General features: G+C 35.3%; 1 protein-coding gene across 4 annotated transcripts in view; it reads left to right on the top strand.

Annotated features, from left to right (window-relative positions):
- Window positions 1-21979, top strand: part of LOC109544078 (A disintegrin and metalloproteinase with thrombospondin motifs 9) — a 107208-nt gene that overhangs the window by 67756 nt on the left and 17473 nt on the right. For all 4 annotated transcript variants that reach the window (XM_019914109.2, XM_048665730.1, XM_019914110.2 and 1 more), the window contains exons 6-17: window positions 7911-8088; window positions 16724-17016; window positions 17131-17242; window positions 18548-18626; window positions 18686-18835; window positions 18891-19037; window positions 19887-20040; window positions 20103-20197; window positions 20279-20359; window positions 20766-20927; window positions 21057-21145; window positions 21204-21392. In XM_019914109.2, the coding sequence (XP_019769668.2) occupies window positions 7911-8088; window positions 16724-17016; window positions 17131-17242; window positions 18548-18626; window positions 18686-18835; window positions 18891-19037; window positions 19887-20040; window positions 20103-20197; window positions 20279-20359; window positions 20766-20927; window positions 21057-21145; window positions 21204-21392 (1729 nt within the window). The remainder of the gene's footprint in view (window positions 1-7910; window positions 8089-16723; window positions 17017-17130; window positions 17243-18547; window positions 18627-18685; window positions 18836-18890; window positions 19038-19886; window positions 20041-20102; window positions 20198-20278; window positions 20360-20765; window positions 20928-21056; window positions 21146-21203; window positions 21393-21979) is intronic.

The raw sequence follows: 21979 nt of genomic DNA on the forward strand, positions 1-21979 counted from the left end.
TTTTGATTGGATTGGAGGATCGTAGACTGATGGGCAATTAATTTTCTCACAACTATTCGTCACTTTTCCGACTAATTGAAACGCGAAAATCCCGTGTTTATTCGGATTATTATTTTATTATTATTATTTTTATTTTGCCTCAAAGTATCTAGTTTTTATAATTGGACATAAAAAGGAAAAAATACGACTCGAATTCTCAGCGTCATATTGTAAAGAAACTAGACTGGGGCGTCAGTAAAGTTGCAGCGCAGAAAACTTTATTTTTCTAATGAAACACTATATTTTATTTTATTTTTTAATTTTTATATAAAGTTCTATTACTCATCAACTAACATTGGATAGTTCCTCTGTTTTAACGCTTCAACTGTGAAAATTTTCGTGTTTATGGGGTTAATCTGGGGCCAGAGATAGGAAATGATCGTTACAAAGCCAAATTTGCCCTAATTTTGGAACTGGATTAATTCTGATTGCTTCAAGCGATTTCTAATCTTTTTGAAGCGTTGTTTAGCCCCATTTGTTTTCTGTTAGTCAATGCTTTGATAGAAATTAAGCCTACCAAACAAACTTTCTACAGGGTGGCAAATGAAAAAATGCAATATTTCGGAAAGTTTGGCATGCTCCAAGTTGAACAAAAAACGTTTTTTGGATCTCAACCCTAAAATTTCAAAGATAAACCAAATAGCCCGAAACGGTTTTTGACTTTTTAGTTCATTTCTTATTTACTTGTTACAGGGTGGTCTCAAAAAGTCAACGTTTTTGGTCTTGCACCGATGATTTTCAGCTCTTGGGTAGATTTTCACGAACTTTAGCTCATGTTGAAGCTAAAACTTCATAGACAATGTACGGAACAAAATCGATATACAGGGTTGTATTAAAAACGACGCAAATCAGAATTTCCCCGGAAATCTGTGAGTATGGCAGATTTCACTAAAATGACATAACAAAAACACTTTCAAATATTTCGATAATTCATTCACCCGCTATATGGTTGTTTTTATGAAGTTTACTGTTAAGTTTTAGCTTCAACACCAACCCTCGATTTTGGAAATGGGTTCAAGAAAAAGCAATGTACCACTGCAAAAATAAAAAGTTAATTTTTTCGAGACCACTCTGTACTTTTTCACGATATGAGGACTTTAACAATACCGGTTAACTGCAAACTTATCTTGCGACATTTTTGGGACACCCTGTATGTACAACCGCACCCTACACAACGAAACTTCCATCGGCATGATGAAACGACAACAAAAGCTGTAGAGAAACTTCAAAGCTTAACAGACCAATGAAACACAAGGTTTCAACCACTAACAGTTTGTAATAAAAATTGTTCATATTTTTTTATTTTGACTTTAAATCCGTCTGGTAGTTTTTTTAAAATCCCTCTACCAACAACACTCCTTCTAACCAGATCGCCTAAACTGTCGCCCACCAGTCTAGCTGGGAAACAAACAGTTCATTCAATCACCTTAAAATTAATCTTGGCCAATGAATAATTCGTACTTTTACTTTTCATTATCCTGTATGATTTATTATGCGTTCGGAATATTATTAAATGCCACTTCAGAGAGATAAATGTAGTTTTAAGGTTTCAAAGTCTTGAATGGAGTGCTGAATCGAATCTATTCATTGAATGGATGTGGCGGTTACTTTAATGAGGCACGTATTTTGCATTTTCATATTAGAGTGTACTATTTTGTAGCCATTTTTTTGTCTTTTGAGATGCTCGACAATCTTGGTGAAAAATGTTGTATAAAAGCCGTTTTTGGTTGACTTTTTCGTCGATTTTTCCGGTCAAAATAACAACGCATTTAATGAAATGGCAGAAAATATTTGAAAAATATCACCAAGTGGGCAAACTAGCTAAATTTAATTGATCTTTTGAACATTTCAATGTTGAAAAACTCAGACAATTGTGCCATTTAAAATTCCAGCAGATCACTTTCACCAAAGCTCTTCAGGTGTTCAGAAAGTAACAAAAAAACGGTTAAGCACACTATTTTTTTCCACATTAACCAGTAGCTACCTTAAACGTATTTTTCGAAAAATTCATTTGCTCTGTGCAAAAATGTGCCATGTTTGTGGCAATGGAGTTATATTTGCAGTATCATGAGAAACCCACAATATTCTATATAAAAGCAATGACGAAAATCATCAGAAATTTTTATATTGAAATCATTAACGAAAGTGAAACGAACAAAGCAACAACTGAAAAAATCACCCAATTCATGTGAAACCAAACAAAGAAATCTATTTATAAGCCATCGAATTACGCCAAGCTGCTGCATTTAGGAAGTCCTAAAAAAATTGAGTTAAACCGTAATAGCGCAGTGTTTATAGGTCATAGTGTACAATCGCGCGATACAATTTTTTACCAAACTGGACCATATGCCCCAATAAATAGGTCAGTAGGAGCAACATCACACATTAATAAATCCTCGTGTTTATTTTATCTAATATTTATGTTGCCAAAATGTTGATAATAAACTTCGTCGACATGGCGAAGTGAATAAACGAGCGGCCAACTTGGGGAAATTCGACTAATGGAGACCTTCAATCAAGTAGAAAAAAACGCTTAATGGCTTCGCACTTTACAAGCTTCATTGACCATATATGTTCGAAGCTACTGATAAGTCAATTGACATGCTTGTTTTGCTTTTATATACTTAATTGTCTTGTTTGTTTTGTAATGTATTACTATTTTGCAATTGAATATTTGCATTAATTTTCTTCTGTTGTAGGTGCCAAAGGAAGCACCGCGGTTCGATTATTGAATGCGTTTTTTTGTTAATTGGCTCTAGACTTTTTTAAATGAAACTGAAGCTCAATGTTGACTGGAAACTATGCGAAATTCGCAAATTTCTATTAACTTCACACACTTCACTTGATGATGGCATTTTCTAAAATCGGCTCGAAGTTACAGTTGCAAACTAGAAAAACTTATGGGAATGAAACCCATGTAGTTGAACGCAAAGTTCAATTGACTTGACTTTATTTTTCTCTTTATATCAACACACGTTTAAAGTAAAAAACTGTATGATTTTTTATAACATAATTAATTAAATATTACATGGCTGAGTCCTCTTGGTTCCAAAAAAAAATCGTATTAAAAACACATAATCTTCTTAAAACGTTCTACGCTACCGGATTTTAACATCATTACAGAAACGTGCGGAGGTAACACGATAGTTTGGTAATCTATCATCATTAAGTCAGTATCTAATATCAATTTTTTCCAAAAAAGAACCCACACAATCGCCTTATTTTTGCATGATAAATGGCAGTCGATGCAGCGACAGCAGTCACTAATTGCGCTAAAAATCCATTTACAAATTGGTTTTTTTTAAGGCCGACCATTCGTGGGATGACCAAAAATTCGATTTTCATATTTTAATAAATTTCGGAAACTTTATCTGTTCTAAGGTGCCCCACGCAAACCGATCGATAATTTGCCGTCAATTTCACGATAATTAATTAATTTTTCCGAGAATTAATTGCCGCTGGAATGTTGACGCGTCCTTGCATCGGTTAAACATGTAGTGTAATCAATTGGTAATTTGAAGAAGAAGGATTTAAAATTAGAATTTTTGCCTTAAAATAGATCCCGAAGTTCCGGCAGTAATAAACGGCAACAAGATCGAAATGAGACTAAATAGACAGTTATAAATACGTGCAACCACCAGACAACTTGTTGAAAAATAATTCCGCATACTTACACACGCAACTCGGACCTGTCCTGATTGTTATTGTACTATGCATTTAAGCCAAAAATTTATTTATTGTGTCCGACCGTTTGGAGCGACCTTAACATGGGTGAATTTGACAAAATGCAAAAGAAATAGTTTTTTCGTTTGTAGAACACCCAAGCAAACCAGGTTGCTTTCAGTCAAAATCAACATTGAGGCAAAGCTTATTTAATTTTTTAAGTTTTTGATCGGTAACAGGTGTTATTAGGATTCACTGAGTGCATTAATCTCGGCCCAGCGATCTGACTGATGTGGATACGAAAAAAAATTAACGGCCGTTTGAAGTCTGGCGATTTGGTTTATAAGTTTATAAATTAAAAGATCAACTGGCACAACTGGGATTTGGATTTGCAGACCAGATGGCGAATTTTTATGGCGGCCTTGAATTTCTTGGCCATCATTGCCAATATTTTTTCGTTGCCCTGTTGCCTGGCTCTGGATAGCTACGCTATTTTTAGTCCAGATGTGATTGCCATTATCCAGCCAAGGAATTCTATGCCCCACTGGCCAAGATATAGATATGGGTGGCATGTCCAGTTGGAATCGCATTTGCCATGCTCTTTTCCACCAGGCCGGAGGCCTTAACTGGTACAAGAGCTTGTGATTTTCCTGTTCAACCTTCACAAATTCGGTAAACCGCTTTTTTCCATCTCGTAGATACAGAAATGACATTGTACGTGACAACTTTCTGAATGATAAGCTTGTACAAGGAATACCAATGAACTCGTCAATATGCGATTTCGTTGAAATCCGTTTTTGGCCAAAGAGGTTGCCACATATGGTGCAGAACAAAAAACTGAAAGGTGTGCTTTGTTATCTCATTGCATTTCGAGTGAAAGTGGTCATTGTGTGGCTTTTTTCGAGAGAAAAATTTGCTGCTTTTTCACGTTCTTATTAATGACGATAATTGTTGCGAAACAATCAGTGAAGGAGCCTGTGTGTGTGTGTGGCAAGACTAAGCCACTTCACTCATTATGTTTATTTTATTGCACATCTACTTCAAACCCCATAAACGTCGTAAATGCAGCTCATTGTCTTTCAATCTGGAAGCTTTTGCATGGTTTTAAAAAAAAGTTATAATGAAAAAAATGTTTTAACCAAAGGGAACACTATGTGATCGTCAAAGAGAACCAGTCAAAGCACTTGACCTTATAAAAATTAAAAGTTATGAGCTATTTTATATTTTATAGCAGCGCTAGTTTTATGATGTACGCAACTGAAAGTTTACATTAAATTGCGCGAATAATCAGTGTGCCAGTGAAGTTGGAAAAAATACGCATCCACATCCATGTTAATGCTGGGCTTTTAACGGGAAATTCTGCTTACTTTATCTGACCTATAAACCTGCCTAAAGCCGAATAATTCCCGATAAGTCCAGCTGTGTTTGGAACATTTCAATGGTAAACGCTCATATATCATTAACCTCGTCCATGTTTCGTAGTGATTCACACAAGATCAACATACTGGTCTGGTTCTAATTTTAGAGTAGACCTGGATCTGGATAGTTATCGGAAATTTATTTATTCGTCAAACACGCGTAGCACTTAGTTGGAAATTTCAGACAATTTCCTTTGAAATCTGTTCAAAGCCAGGTTTCCATGCACTAGACGGTCATCCGGCTATCCAGATTTTACTCCCAGCGATTACGAAAAATTTGCAAATTTATCGCATCGTTTAAATTGCACTGTGAATATTTTCTCAGTCGATGATCAGATTTGAATGGTTTTTTAATCGACTCATAGCTCTATTCTTGCCCAAAATTCAAGTAATAAAATAATGAAAAACTGAAATAAACATATTCTTCCGGATGTTGAAATTCTGTCATGTTTTCTTACGCTTTCTTATGGCTCTGTTATACTTTCATGTCTTTTGAATAGTGTTTAAACGTCTGTTCATCCAGAGTCATTCGAGAATATTTATTTTTTACGACTTTTTTTATTTACGACAAAAGTTTCGGGTAAAAAGGCTGTGCGAACAGCTCTGTTTATTTTGTCATTCTCTGTGCTTCGTCAATTACTAACTTAATAACTTAACTTAATATAACTTAATATTTGAGTTTACTGAGCGTTGGATTAGTGATTTTCAAGTTTTCATGATATGAATAAGGTACGGTCAAAAGATTCCCAAACTTTTGGATTTAGGATATGCGTTAAATTTCTGTACAATGTGGAAACTACCAGGTTTCCAAATTAGCTCAAAAGTTCAAAGTTGATGGTAGAGCTTACATAAAGCAACGGTAATTTTTACACCTAAAAAGACAACAGTTTATTTATATTTTTTCACTCTTTCTGGGGCCGTTTTTGTATGAAAAACACTTTTAAATTTTGGAGCTGTGCACGCACATACATAGTTATTTAAATATAGTCGATTTCTTGCAATTGACGTGTTGTTTGTATTTTTTATATTTTCCATAATTTTCCAAAATGTACTTTAATTATATTTAACATTTATATATTTTCGTGCAGGAATATTAACAGAAACCTTAAAAAGAAATTTTTAAATAATAAAATATAGAACAATGATGGAAATGATGCTTCTTCTTGGCAAAAGCAATATTTTACCTTAACTAGTTGTTTCTCTCTGCAATCTCACAAATTCCGCATCAAGTGTTTGCAAAATTACTAAATTTTTCAATGAAGTCAACAAATTTATGTCGAAAATGGGCCGAGCCTTGGAACAGAACGAAACACGGTTCTTGTGGCTGCAAAATCGGTGATGTTCTTGAAGTCCTAAACTTCCAATCCATTTTGATCCATTTTAAGCGGTTATTGAGCCATTAAAACTTGCATCGACTAAATTCTCTTTATTGTCACATCATACATTCAAATGCTTTGAGCTCAAAAACCATAGAAGTAAAAAGTAGATTAATGAGGACAAAATCAAAAGGCAACGATTTTTCTACTCTATTAATTGAAGAAAGAACGTAAATGGATAAAAATCCTGTGCAAGAAAGAGAATAATTTAACACTCATTGAGAAATACGAATGGAGTTCCTGCCCTCAGTGGACTTTTTACCTATCCATTTCTCCCTTCTTTACCCTGTATAATTTACGATAAAATTATCTTTATTCGTAACTCTTTCACTTCTTTTGTCCGTATTTTCTTTTATTTCCACCGATGAAAGTGGACTTAATTAATAAATCTGCGACAGGGATTGATAGGATGCATTAACTTTAGCAATTAACAAACGAAAACCATTTTCAAAATAAAAATGTCGATTTCCTACAACAATCAAGATACGATCGGGACGAGGAAAAAACCTGAACTAATCAATAGACATAATTGAGTTATCATACTGGTTTAAGCGGCGTTGTAAATTGCCATCAGATAAAAGGTTATCAAGATCGAAGTTATGATATTCGTGATTGAAGATTTAACGATTTTGCTATTTTTTTCCTACGTCGCAAGCTCATCTGAAGAAAGAGAAGTTAATTTCTGATGAGCATGTCAATAGCTCAATTATAGTGCTGCGTTTCTTGCCGACTAAAAAACAACTAAAATCTTCTGGGATTTTTCCAGCGGACGAAATTGTCGACAAGAGTTTGCGGTTTGAAGAACTCTAAACTTTTCATTTTTTTGGAACATTTAAAAATCTCTGGGATTTTCCAATTGAGTTTGGAGTTTCAATGCTTATTTTTGGAAAATCAATAAAATTAAGGACAAGAAATGTTGGGGCTTGAATAAAAGGTGAAACCTGCAAAACTTTAAAACACTTCCAGGATCAAATCAGTATTGCAAATAATTGCCCGGGTATTTATCTGGACATGCATGTGCCTGCCCTGGGGGAATGATAAATTGCAACCAAACTCTTCCAATATATGCAGGCTGGCAACATGCAACCAAAATCCTGCCCTGCTTTGGGCAAACAGCCGATTTATTTGCTAATATATTGTTTTCGTGGCAAAGAGATATGAATCAAAGCAGGAACTCTGAATCAATAAAAAAAATCTACAAACTTACCATGTATTCTCAAAGCAAGGCTACTTTATTTCGAGGAAGAGTAAAAAGGAAGGCTTAGCCTGCAGATAGAAAGCAAAAATGTTATCAGATCGAAACTTGTATTGGCCAATGTTACACGTTGAAACTACCTGTTAAAGTATGCAGCTTAATTACAAAAGGCAGATATTAACAGCGTTTTTTTTTTCTTCTTTTGTTTAATTATTTCAGACTGGTTACATCAGATCCTCTACGGCCAACTATTACATCGAACCCGCGGAGAATTTCACCAGCGGAACTTTGGGTACCATTCTACATAGAATCAAGATTCTGCCGCACGCTTTGGAAGATAGCAACGACATACTGGCATTCGAAGGATCGCTTGAAGCGCAAGTTAAGACTGAAAATGGTAAGTTGGCATGCTAGAAATCAAATTTAATGGCTGGAGGATAATCGACAATGGCTAGAAGAAGGCGTTCTTGGCTTTCCAATAATCCGTGATCAAATCAATGCATTCCATGCAGCCGGTTTTATATACAGCGAGTTTCACCAGTGGTCAACTATAAAACTTCAATCTAGTTGGCCAGTTTTTGAAGCGAAGTAGGTACTTTGATTTGTACTATTGATAACTTCGAAATGGTTCAAATTTGGTTGATGATGAATTTAGAAGGCAATTGCTACTGTGCTTTTAGCCAACCCTAATAAATTGCCCAAAGCTTCACACTAAAGGTGAAAAATCATGAAATTAATGAAAAATTCAGACAAAAGTAAAATAATTTGCCAATGCCACAAGCACAGTTACACATGAGTACCACTGGTACAAACCTCTTCATTCAAAATGAACTTTAAACTTGGTTCGAGCGCCGTGCAGTCTAGTCAGGTTCTTCGGCTCCATTCCGACCAGTCAAGGTACTTCACGTTGTAATGCGATTAGTATCGATAGACACACGTTTTTCCAATGGAAAAAATTGCATGAAACCGTCAGGATGGTGCGAGCTTTTGAGTGGCATTTCACTCAAGAATAGATTGATTGGCATGGTGTTGAAGATTGGGTACCATCCCAGTTTTACCTTTAATTCAATTAATTAATTTGAAATATCCGGAATTTTAATTTGAAATATCCGGAATTTTAAGCAGACATCAATTTCAATATTATCAAAAGCAAATTTAAGCTCACTGTCGTTAGCTGGAATTTTTTGAAACTCCCTGTATGTTTCAAGAGCATCAATCATCAAGGTTTGGAGCAATTTTGCACCAGGCTAAAATGTATCAAATCATTATTTAAATGAGGCGTTAATAACGTTTTTTCATTAATTTTTTTACACTATTGCTGTTGCATATGTATGCATGATTTCATCCATTTCCCATACCTGCAATGTTTTTTGGTAATTTTCTATACTTGTTTGTTGGTTATTTTTCATTCTCCCTTCCAGCTTTTAGTAATAATGTTATATATTATGACAATATATTTAGCTTTATTTTTTCGAGAGTTTGGAGGATTTTTGCACCAGGATTTATTTTAAAATGTATGAAATATTTATTGAATTGATACACTAAAACCGTTTTTTTGTCATTATTTTTTCGCTGTTTTCAATTGCAGATTGAAGCACGATTTTGTCCATTTCCCATACTTGTTTGTTAGTTATTTTTTATTCTTCCTTCCAGCTTTTAGTCATAATAGTATATGCGTCTGATACAATTTTATTTAACTTTTTTGCAACTGTTTGTTGTTTTTTACTATTTTAATCATTGACAATAACAAATCTCAATCTATTCAAAGATTATGCGAACCAAAAGAAAAATATATTTGTCACAGTTTTACCATGCAACTAATTGTAGAAAGCGACTTTGCCTGGTTGTGCTACGACTAAAACATGTCTTCAAGTGTGTTAATTGTGTTGTTTGTCAACAATTCTCTTAATGCAATTTTTCAATTTTATTATGCTATTGAATGCCTATTTTACGTGTGTAATCAGTGTGTAAAGGTGACTGCAAATACACCTGTTAAGCAGAGACATACAAGAGAAGTAAAAAGTGCAAACGAGGTTTATAGAAAAGACTACGCTTTGGAAGAGAGAATGCAATTGAAACTAGAATGATAATTGGGCCAACAGTCAAGAGAGGCACTGAGATAAATAAAAACGGGAAATAAGCTGAAAATAATTATAGAAATGAAAACATGAATTACCGAAACATCTACGGACACAAGTATTTAAAAAAACTGCAAGAAAATATGGAAAGTCCGAAAGTGAAAAATTAGAAAATACTGCTCATATAGTTATAGTATAGTTACATAGAGAAAAATTCAATTGAAATATTGAAATTTGTGAAAAAAGCCAATAATCTAACGCAGTAGACAAATCTATAGAGTAAACAGGAAAATAAACGACAAGAAGCAGACAGTAATGTGAACATAGAAAATCAAAAGACGACAATGCACAAAATTGGAAGAATGTATTCAGTTGAATAGAGTTTGAACAGTCACCAACTGTAAAACAGTTGCTGGTTGCATTTTTTTAGAAACCGTTTCGCAGTAGGAAAACTCAAAGGAAAAAGAAGCGAAACAAAAAACTCGAAAGTAGCATTTTCTAGAACTAGAAGAAGACAATAAAAAAACCTTAGACGGAAATTTGAAATATCCCTCGATTTCTCAGTTGATGTTGATAAATTAAACGGAAAAATGGTGTATTGCAATGCATTTATTTAAATCTAACCGAATTAGCATGAAACCTTCATGGTTCGTCTTAGTAGAAATGAAATCTCCTTTCTCCAGTCCACCAAATGGCGTTCTTGCACAAGCCAATTTTCCTACTTGCATGTTCATAAATTCTGTTGTATGATAATACATTGAATGGATTATCACACTCATCTGCCCACATGTATTAGTTGAACACCTGTATTTAGTTAGTGTAGGTAATGAATATGTCTTCATAATGTACTTTAAGCAACCAAATTAAATTATTTCAAATTACCATTGATATACTGATTGAAAATTTGAGATTGAGCAAGTCCCAATAAGGTGTTGACATTTTCCTTTACAGATTAACACCCTTATTTCCAGCCATTGTTTAGGTAGTCAGTTTTTATTTGCATTCAACATTAACACACCTGGATGATCAATGCGTGATTATGTAGCTCTTGAATGCATAAGTTATCAATTCACCGTCAATTTTTATGAGTTTTTTAATTGCTAGGCTCGGCCATTGAGTAAATGAGATGTGCTGTTTTCATGACCCAGAAACGGCTGTTTATTCTCAGAAGGAACATGCGAACGGAAAACGTTTATTATGGCAAGAAAATTTATGGGAAAATTCTGTGTCTGATGCCTTCAGTAAAATCGACTATCAGTGAAAATGATGGAAGGCATAATCGGTTTGGGTTCAAGCGAAGAGATGCTTCAGCTAGTCGATAAAACCTCGATTGTTATTTTCATGGTTAGCTAGAGATTTGCCCTACAATTTTACCTCATAAATTTCTGGTTTAGAAACATCTTCGTTTATGGATGTTTGCTTCGTATTGTGCCTCCTACGAGATGGCAGAATGAAAATATTAATGTAAGGGTCGGTTTCTTGAGCTGAGAAATAATGCTGTTTTTATAGTAGGTATACAATATTGAGGATTTAGTCGTGCATTATTAAGGATGAGTCGCTTTTTTCACAAATAATCYATTCGAATCYARTGAATTTCGAAGATGTGACAATCCTTTTAGACACGACGCTGGTGGAAGCACAATAAAATGCTAATCAAARTGTTKAGGAAGTTTTGTTGCATTGAAACCACAACAAACACATTCGAGTCCAAATAATGTGCGAGTTGTGTCGGGTTTTTTGGRTCGACACTGTCTGAAAGTTCTCTTCAGATTTCGTCTCGACATKAATTCCTGGACATTTTTCGATCACGATTGACATCCTCAATTCAGTKGCGTGTCTAGGAWTTTTTAAATCTAGTTTTGTGGTATTTTTGGCAAAACTGTTTCGGAGGGAATTTTAAAATCGGAATAGGATCCTTCAGACGATATTGGGYATTTAACCWGAGCAGTTCTTTTTATGAGAACCTTTTTTTAAAARAAAAKAAATTTAAATTCGACMAAATTCCAAAGGTCTGAATCGGATACATTTTTGACCACATTTTTTTTTGTCAGTCTGGACAAAATACCGAAAAAGTAGCTTTATTTAAAAAATCAATCAATTWTGGAATCCCCAAAACTTTTTACAAGTTTCTGTGCTTGGGATAAAAAAATTGCTTATACAGCGTGTCTGTAAAATGTCTGTACGAAATCCTGCCTCAGATTCCTGAGGTGGAAACATGATGGTTCTGATTTATCTCAGCCAATAGGGGACAACAGACAACAAAAAAAAATATTTTTTTGTAATTCTACTGTTTGCGCAAAATCTCGTGTCAGGGAAGTTTTGAGGGCGCAACATTTCGCCACATCAACATTTTCTACGCACATTGAACAGGGCGCTGCCACAGATATGCGAATCCTACTTAAACTGGCATATTTTTTTATCGCCCAGTATAACAATCATTTACAAGTAGATTTGCGATTGCTTACCCGTTTTGTGAAGAAACGTCCTCTTGAAGAAAGTCTCTAGAAGCATTGATTCTCGAGATATTTGAAGTTTAAGGTTCACCGCACCTCTAGTGAAGTAATTCTTCGTACAGTATAGAATGCAATTTTAACTAATAAATAGTGCATTTAATCATGAGCTTTAAAAACAGATGTAATAAAGCAAGTAAAAACTAAACTATTATTTAAAAAATGAAGTTAAAAAACGATTGATTGCATATGAAATTGATACACATTTTGTCGGCTTTTCTCTGCAGCTTTTTGGAATATTCAGAACTACCCTGGTTGATTTACAGATATCTGGATATCTGAGGGCTTACCATAAGTATCTTTTAGAATTTAATTGGATAAAAATCCAACAAAGCTCTTAAAAAATCAATTAACATTATAAATAAAATGTTTAAATAATGCAACTGACACGCCTGTTTAAAAATGTGGCCCCACATGTCCGCTGCCGTTTCTACTCAATTAATCCGTTCGATACATTCATCGATAATTTCATTGGTTTATTTCACAAAATTTCGGTGACAGATGAATTCACAATAATTAACAATCTTTCACAACATGTCTCTGTTTAATGTGTGTATTATATGCAGGCAACAGTGCCGTATCAAACGTTTGTTTCTTCTGTTCATTCAATGCGTGAAATTATTGCTGTTTGTCGGCATCTGCTGATACAGTTTTTTGCTTCTAAAATATTTTGAACAATTTGATTTGCAGTTTCAAACTTAGATTTTCCTCTTGCGCCAATGCCAGAAATGCGAAAAAATGAAAAGAAGCGCGGTTTTTCATAGTTTTATCAGGAAGCAAAGCGATTTGAGAGCAAGAGTGTTTGCTTGGATGTTACTACCCGAAAGCAATTTTCATCCGCCCGTTGAATAAATCGGCAATTTTTGTTTGATTTGACTGATTCGTTTAAGATGTAATTTGGATTAAATAATTTGATCCGTACCTGTTTGAGGACACAAGGTGAACAGGTGAGTAACTCGTAAAGGTCGCGCTAGTTGAGAAAAAAAGTGCGGGAATTAAAGAAACCGTACAATGGCATTTAGGAAATAGTCTCGCTTGTTATCTGGCCGCCGCAGGCTGAACACCTGGTATAATAAATTCGTTCGGCTCGCACAAGATTCACCATCATAAGTTTCCACCGGCCGACTAAATTGGAATTCTAGATTGCCTATTTGTAGTTGTTAAATTGCTATAAAGTCTTATTAGTCTTGTTTACATTTGTTTTATTGAGCAGAAGAGATCGGAGATCGGAGTCACAATCACATCGGATCGGAGCTACAATTTACCTGCCCATTGACCTATTTTTGCGTTTTTATGGGGTCTATTAAATAAATGCCTGATCTCATTAACAGTGGTGATGCTTAAGCCACATCTCTGTGAAGAAACGCCGGATTTTACGGTTTTTCCTTATTAGATTGAGCTTTTAAACAGTACAAGGAATATGTATTTAAATGACAAAAAGTGTGCACCTTGTTCATTAGAGGTCGTTTATTTCAGTTGCCGACAAGATCGATAAATAATTTACTAAAAATTGCGCACTATTTGAATCACATTATGAGCTGACATATACAGGGCCTCATCAATACCTACGACGTATCTTCATTGAGTCTAAACAGTGGGGCAAACAATAAAAGTAGTTTTTAACTTTGCAATCTTAAATGGCACATCAACATTTTCTCCATAATTTCTGAATTCTGCATTACATTTCCAATCAGTTTTTTTTTTTTCGTGGTAGAAATTTTAATTTTCTCGAGGAAAGTAACCCGCGCAGAGGGTATTCGGAAAATTAATTTCTTAGAAACAGTAGGAGGTAGCAACCTGTTTTTTACGTCGGTTTTCAGAGAAAGAAATGTGTTTTATTTTCGTTACTTCATGGCATAGTTTCTTCGCTTCATAGCAAAATTTTCAACAAATTATTAAATTTACAATTTTTTGGCTCAATTAAAGCAGCTTTGAAGTATACAAAACAAAGCCAATTTCTTTCTCTGAACGGTCAAGAAAAAAGCAGTTTTTTGCATCATTTTTGCAATTACATTTATATACAGTTAAGAACCATATTTTCAAAATTAGAAGCTTGAACTTCCTTCTACATCTTGTGAAATGTACACACAGCTGCTTGGTACTGTTTGGAACGTTCAGTTTTAAGGCGATAAACGTGTCGGAAATGAGAAACGAAAAACGAGAAAAGAGTGGATTTTGAAAATTGGTCAAAATTCGAATTCACTTAAATACTCCAGTTTCTTCTATTACTTATACATTTTTCTAGCCGCTGCTTATTCTCTTTGGGAATGATAAACGCTGTATAATCTGCTCAGATTTTTGAAAATTTAAAATAAAAATAAATTTTTTGGGTTTTGTTTGGGAGTTAGAATTTTCAGACGTCAAACCTTTCCAATTGAGGAAAATCGATTTTCTGGCCGGAATTGTAAAATGTGCAAAATTCAATCTTGTGTCGGCTTATAAAGAACATTCTGAAGATACAAAGGCTGAAGAGTTTTCTATAACTTGTAAAACTTTCAAGCAGCTACTTGATCTTGTTTGGAAGTTAGGCTTTTGAGACAATAAACATTTCGTAAATGAAAAAATTAAATTTTCAGGGTAAATTTTGAAAATTTGCAATACTTTTAGCTGGCGTTGATTAAAACTGAATGTTTTCCAGTGTAAATCCTGATGATTTTTCTATAATCTACGATATTTTCAAAGCACTGTTTGGTCTCGTTCGGAAGTTGGAATGTTTAGTTATCAAACATGACCAATGGAAAAAATCGATTTTCTGGCCAGAATTTGAAAGTTTGCCAACAAATCAATCTGGTGTAGTTTTAGATAGAAGTTTAGAGGCGAAAAATAGTGAGTCTTCTATAACTTAAAAAAAAATTAAAAAGGTAAAAATTTCAAGCAACTGCTTGGTCCAGTTTACATGTTAGACTTTTTAAAGAACAAATGTGTCCAAATGGTAAGTCGTTATAATCAGATTTTGAAAATTTGCCAAAAATCCACCTGGCGTTATTTTACAATGAAATTCCCAGAATTCAGAGACTCATCTCTCTTCTATATTGCACAAAAATTTGCAGATAACGGCTGGGTCCCGTTTGGAAGTTATTTATGCGCAAAAAAATTTGCGAAAAATTTGCGGGAATTTGCGAAATTTTCAAGAAATTCGAGCTGATGTTGGTTTCGAATGGAGTTTCAGGGATTTGAAGAGAGGTTGCTTCTATAATCTGTAAAATTTCCGAAAAGGTCTTGGGAACCATTTCGAAGTAAAAAATCATTAAGTCATCATCAGTCATTAAGCGTGCCATATGGAAAAAAATATTTTCTGGCCATAATTGCGAAAATTCAATCTGGCGTCGGTTTATAAAAAAACATTTTGAAGATGTAAATACTGAAGAGTTTTCTATAACGTGTAAAATTTTCGAGCAGCTACTTTGTACCGTTTGGACGTTGGAATTTTGAAACGGGAAATCTGTCGAATTGGAAAATCGTCTATAATCTAGTCAGATTTTGAAAATTGACCAAAAATAAACCTGAGTTTGTTTGAGAATAGAATTTTCACAATTCGGAGACTGACTTTATTCTAAATCGTGTGAAATTTTGTAGGCAACTTCTTGGTCCCGTTTGGAACGTGCGCTATTGGTACGACAAACGTATCGCATATGCGAAACATGGTAGAGGAACGGGGTTCAGGGTAGATTTTGAAAATTTGCATAAATTTGAGATTGTATCGGTTTAGAATCAAATTTTGCTGTTTGGAAAACTGTAGTTTCTTCTATAATACATTAAATTTTCTGGCAGATGTTTTGCGCCGTTTGGAAGATACAAGTTTCTAACATTCAGCGGAAAAAGTCGATTTTTTGGTCATAATTGTAAACTTCGCAAAAATCAATCTGGCGTCGGTTTACAATGAAATTTTGAAAACTTGAAGAAAGAACTTTCTTCTATAAAGAGTGAAATTTTCAGCAAATTTTTTCGTGTCGGTTGGAAGTTTAAATTTTGAGACGACAATCGTGCCAAATAATAAACCGTCTATAATCTGTTCAGATTTCGGACAAACATTTTTGCGCATAAATTGGAATTTTCTAAGGAGTCGGCTATCTTAACAGTTCCATCGAAAAAATCCTTTTCCGTTTGGTAATTGTCCTCTCAATAAACTGAGATCAAAATCGACTGGCTCAACAGTCGATAAATCCGATTGGTGTAGAAGTTGCCTCTAAAAGGAACCGCCCGATTAAAACGCATTGACTGCGTCTCAAACAATTGCCCACAAATATACGGGTTGGCATGTTAACAGGTCATTAAGATTCAACTTACGGAATGTACCCGTTTCTGCCCTGAACAAGTAGTCATGCTTTGGTACTTTGTTGCAATTGTTTATGACACTGCGGTTCCGTTTTTCGCTTCGGGTTTCACTTCGCAATCCCAAAATTGCCACCCAGGTGCATCATTTCCATACCGAATTTCGTTGCAGATTCTTCAAAGATTGTTGATGATGATTTTCCCGCCGAGATCGTTGAGCGACATCACGTCATTCGGAAGCGATTCGTCTCCTTTGACGATGAAGTCCTATACGATCCCAAACTGCACGAAGATATTCCGCAGGAGTATTTGCGAAGGTCGAGGAACACGGACTGGAGCAGTGGATATACGAAACGGAGTAATGAGTACTTTATAAAAGTGCTGGTGGTTGCCGATAGCACCATGTTGGAGTACCATAAGAGTCATGAGGAACTCACCAAGTACATACTGATATTAATGTCTCACGTAAGTTCACTGAAACCAGCTTTTGATTAATTTGTTTGCTTTGTAGGTGCTAGCAAGTTGTTCTGATTTAATTTTCTGGTGATAAGCGTGATTGTTATAGCAGTTTTTTTCCAGGTGTCTCTTTTATTCAAGGAAGCTTCCATTGGAAATGCCATTAATGTTAGTGTGGTTCATATCGAGATACTGGGTAGCCCGATGCATGAGTTTTCAAATTCTCTTTCGCAAGGTAAATAGTGTTTTTACAAATTTTTATTTGGTTTTTTGGGTGGTTTTCTTCGTTTTAATGCGAGTCTAGATGGTTTCATTTTTCCAAAAAACCCACAAATTTTCCTGCTTTATAAACGGGGCGAAGCGCAGTTAGGTTGCATCATTTTAGCTGCATATTTTACAAACGAAAATAAAGCAAAAAGTAAAAAAAAATGATGTTTTAGGTAGAAGAACATGATATATCATTTCAAAGGAAATTGTCCTAGAAATTTGAGTGTTATACAGGGTGTTCCTATTAAAGAAATAAATTTAGAATCGTTTTAATTTGTCAGCAGCAGCTCACTAATTTCAAGACACCCTGTATGATTTAAACGAAATTTTGTGTACGTGAGGTTCAAGCACAGGATTTTCTTAGCCCAGAGCCAAAATTTGAAAAATTCATGGCGCGGGATCGCGTTATCATACGATATTTCAGGGAGTTGTGTTTTGATGAAAATATTTTATTATAATTTAATATTTTGGAAACCGCTTTAGATATGTAGATGAATCATGAAGCAAATATAATATATAAGGCCAAAAAAAGCGTGTGGCCAACCCAATATACAGGGTGTTTCATTTAAAATATCGAAGTTTTTGTACATCATCTTCTGCATAAACGCCTAGTACGTCATCGACCGTAAATCACCCTGTATAGATATAATAAGGGGGAACAAACAATTAATTTAAAAAATTTTAAATTATTTTGAATCAAAAAACAATTATAGATGATATTAACAGGTATAAGAAGAAACGCTCTAAGAAGAATTGAAGAATTGGCATCGGTATCAAACAAATGTATTCAAATGATTGATTTCTTCTGATCACTATTGTCAAATTTGTTTTCGAAATCTTCGAGAAGCATTTGTGTTTGAGGCAATTCTTAGAAAAAAAAACTGCCTAGAAAACTAAAGTACAGTAAATAGTGATTAATTGAAAAAAAATGAGTTAAAAAATCTGAAATTAAAGCGTTCAATTTGTTTTATCACTTGAACAATAAAAATTAAAGTTTTTTAAAGTTCTTTGTAGCCAGAAACTAGCCAAACAAATCTTACTCTATTGAAAGTTAATTAAAAAATAAGAATTTTTTGTTTTACTTACTTTTTCTAATCCACTTTGTAGAGAATTTAATGTTTATGTATAATACTTCTGTTTCAATTTGTACAAAGTTTCATTCCCGTAAATTATTGGTTCCTTGACAAATTGGGAACAACTAAATAATTTATTTTTCAATATTCTCTCTTTTGATTTTTGTGAATGAAAAATTGCAAATTGCAATTTCTTCCAGACATGCTGCGTCGTTTTTGCGAATGGAAACAGCGATTTATTTTGAATAACGCCCACGACGTAGCTCTTCTTTTAACAAGGTTTGTCGGTGAAAAATCAAAAAAAAACTTTGGTTCAAAAAATGCCATTTTTTTCCCAGACGAACAATTTGCAAAAATCAAACATCCTGCGCCACTCTGGGGGTCGCTGAAGTCGACTCCATGTGTAGGCCTTCAGGATGCACCATCGTTAGAGACAAAGGTTTATCCACATCTTATACAATCGCACACGAATTCGGACATACATTGAGGTATATTTTTTGGATTCTTTAGCAGCACTTTTGTAATATGGCAGCCTGTTTTCAGTATGGTGCATGATGACGACAATAAGTGCACGCATCATAACTCCCGAACTCCCCACAGCAATAATATTATGAGCAGAACGACCAAGAATGATTCGAAGCCTTTTATGTGGTCTCCCTGTTCCAGACAATACGCTACTGATTTTTTGGAGTAAGTCGCCAATTATTTTCAGATAAAAAAATGTTTATTTGTTGTTGTTTGTTTCTGCCATTTGTATGTGGGCTTATATCACCTTTGGAAGAACGTGAAATTGAGAAAGTTGGATCAATGTTTTGCAAAAGAACTCCACGGTTCTTTCGAACTTAAAGATTGTGCTGAAAGGTATTCGGTTTTTGAGTCGAACCGAACTGGTCTTTCACAGTTGGTAGGAGGAAATTGGCAGGAAATCGCATGTGAAAGTTTTGGGCGCAAAATGTACGGTTTAAAAGACTAAACGGGCGCTTAGATAAACCTGCTCGAGTGCTGTAAAACGAAATGATGGTAAAAAGTGCCTATTTTGAGCGGTTTTTAAGCAGTTGCAGTCTATTTTGTTCTTATTACACTTTAGAACTACTTGTTTTTTTGCATAATAGTTGCCGATTCAATAAATTCTAGCTGATATTGATCTACTTATTTTTTTCCAGAATAGCTCGTATAAATTGTAGTGTAATTCATTGTCAGTTGACTCGACAATAGTTAGCCGCAATTATCGTAGCTATTTATTTCTGCTAATTATTCTAAATGCACGGCGACGCTTTAGCAATGAGTGCAACCTTATTCTTTTTTCAGCAACCAAAGGCATTTTTCTGACAGTGAGCAGATAAAATTTATGAACTCACTAATTGCTGCCTTGTATCGCACAAGGAAAATCTAGGTTAGCACCATCTTAGGATTTCGATTGGAATTAGAGAATTCCGGAAATTTCTCAGATGGTATGCGTTCGTTGTTCTCGATACTGATTTTCTATTTGTTTTTTTTTTGCTGTATTATGGCAACTTAAATGGGTTTTTCCTTTTACAGCTCCCCAAGATCAAAGTGCTTGCTGTATCCTCCATCGAACAATGAGATTCTTGCCAACTATACGCAAATGTTGCCTGGAGATACTTTTGAGGTGGACCGACAATGCGAGCTGGAATTCGGCCCTGGACACACGCGATGCACGATGGCTCTAGATGTGAGCATTTCCATGACTTTCTTATAGGCAAGGTTGGGGTTAATTTGCCAAATTTATTTCAGCCTCCCTGTGTACATCTGTGGTGCAAAAATTTGAATGGAGGGTGCATCAGTCAGTTTTCTCCGTGGGCTGAAGGGACTAAGTGTGGACATCGCAGGTAAACTTATTCTATGTTAGATGCTGATAGGATGTTTTATTTCCCGTGAAGAAGCTGATGAAAAGTCTTCGTTTTTTACAGCTGGTGTTACAAAAGAGAATGCATTGCGGAAGATCGAAGACAGTTTACTCCCATTGATGGCGGTTGGGGTTATTGGCAACCGTAAGTTTCCCACTGTTCTTTCAGTAGAGAAATACTAATAAATCATTAATGTATGTGAAGCCTTAAACGTTCGGAAATCATCAATTTTATGGTGTAGGTATCAAATTAAGTGCACACATTTTTTAATGAAGATATAAAGTTAAGAACGGTGGCAGACGAAAACCCAAAGATAAGTTGCCATAATTAAAGAACAAATTATAAAAGTATAGACGAGTGTTGGCAGCAATTGGAACTTTAATTGCCGAATATCTTGCCTAAAAAAAGGGTAGTTTTTCAGGCTTTTATGGTGCAAACTATAACAGAAAAAAGGAAAATGCAGGCAACGCGCGTTCAAAGAGAAACGGTTGCAAATTGACAAAGTTCATCTTAAATGGTCCACAATGTAAAATATTTTCCTCAATTGCAGCTGGGGTGAATGCAGCAGAACGTGTGGGGGTGGAATAAAAAAATCTGTAAGATACTGCGACTCACCGACTCCTGAAAATGGGGGAAATTACTGCACAGGAAAAAGCGTTCAATATAAATCCTGCAACACAAACGATTGCGAAGAAACTGCAAGGGACTTTAGGTAAAATCAGCACTATCATTTTTTTCAAAAATACTCATTCATTCAACCTCTAGAAAATTGAACAAAGCAACTGATGTAAGCCTTGTGATGCGTTTAAAAACAATCTCTTTGTTGTTATGTCAATTTCAGGGAGATCCAGTGCGCCCAATATAATGGCATCACGAAAGGTCTGCCCAATTTAACGCAAGACGTTCAGTGGATACCCAAGTATGGATTAGGTAAGAAATTAGCGGGTAAAAGTGGAAAATTCATGATGGGTGAAAACCGCAATTTTAGGGTCTCCGGGACGCGTGGAAGACTACTGCCGGCTCTACTGTAAGCCGCATCATTCGGCCGCTTATTACGCTCTTAAAGACAAAGTTCTGGATGGCACCAAGTGCGGCAAATCTGGATTCGATATTTGCGTCAATGGAATGTGTAGGCCGGGGGGGTGTGATAATTATCTGGACTCAAAGAGTCAATTCGGTGAGTGTTTTCTTCATTCGCCAAGCTGGATTTGGTCAGTTGGAATGGTTTCTGGAATTTTGCTCAGTTAAACAAACATGTTGAATCTTACATTTAGGAATGTTTTCCGGGCTTTGAAGCCGTGGTCTATAGGAATTCTTCCTCACGTTTCGTCCACAACTGCGGTGGACATTATCAAAGGCAGATGCCAACAGATGAGGCAGTGGGCGAAGTGATCTCCCATGCTTTCCGACTAAGACTGAATCAATTGCTGGATTCCCCGTCGTATTTATGCAGCCCAGCCGTGTGTGCTCATGCGTGGGGGATGGGTGGGGGTTCCAACGCTTCGGCGCACACGCTGTTTGCCGCAAAACGCGCTTCCAATCTGGATTGAGTGCCGTAATTTCTTCTTTTCTGTTAAGATTGTTTTGGTGTTTAAATATTTCGATGGCCTCTCTGGTGAGTCTCTGGTAGTATCTTTCAGATTGGTGCAGAATGTCTGCTGATTTTTCGGTTTGTCCCAATCTGCAACTTCGTTTATGCTTCGTTTTGTGGTGCCGATGTATGCTCTTCCACAGCTGCACGGAACTCTGTAGACTCCTGGTGCT

Source organism: Dendroctonus ponderosae, unplaced genomic scaffold (genome assembly GCF_020466585.1).
Source record: "Dendroctonus ponderosae isolate FM_Combo_2020 unplaced genomic scaffold, Dpon_F_20191213v2 Dpon_F_20191213_4, whole genome shotgun sequence".
NCBI classification, from domain to species: domain Eukaryota; kingdom Metazoa; phylum Arthropoda; class Insecta; order Coleoptera; family Curculionidae; genus Dendroctonus; species Dendroctonus ponderosae.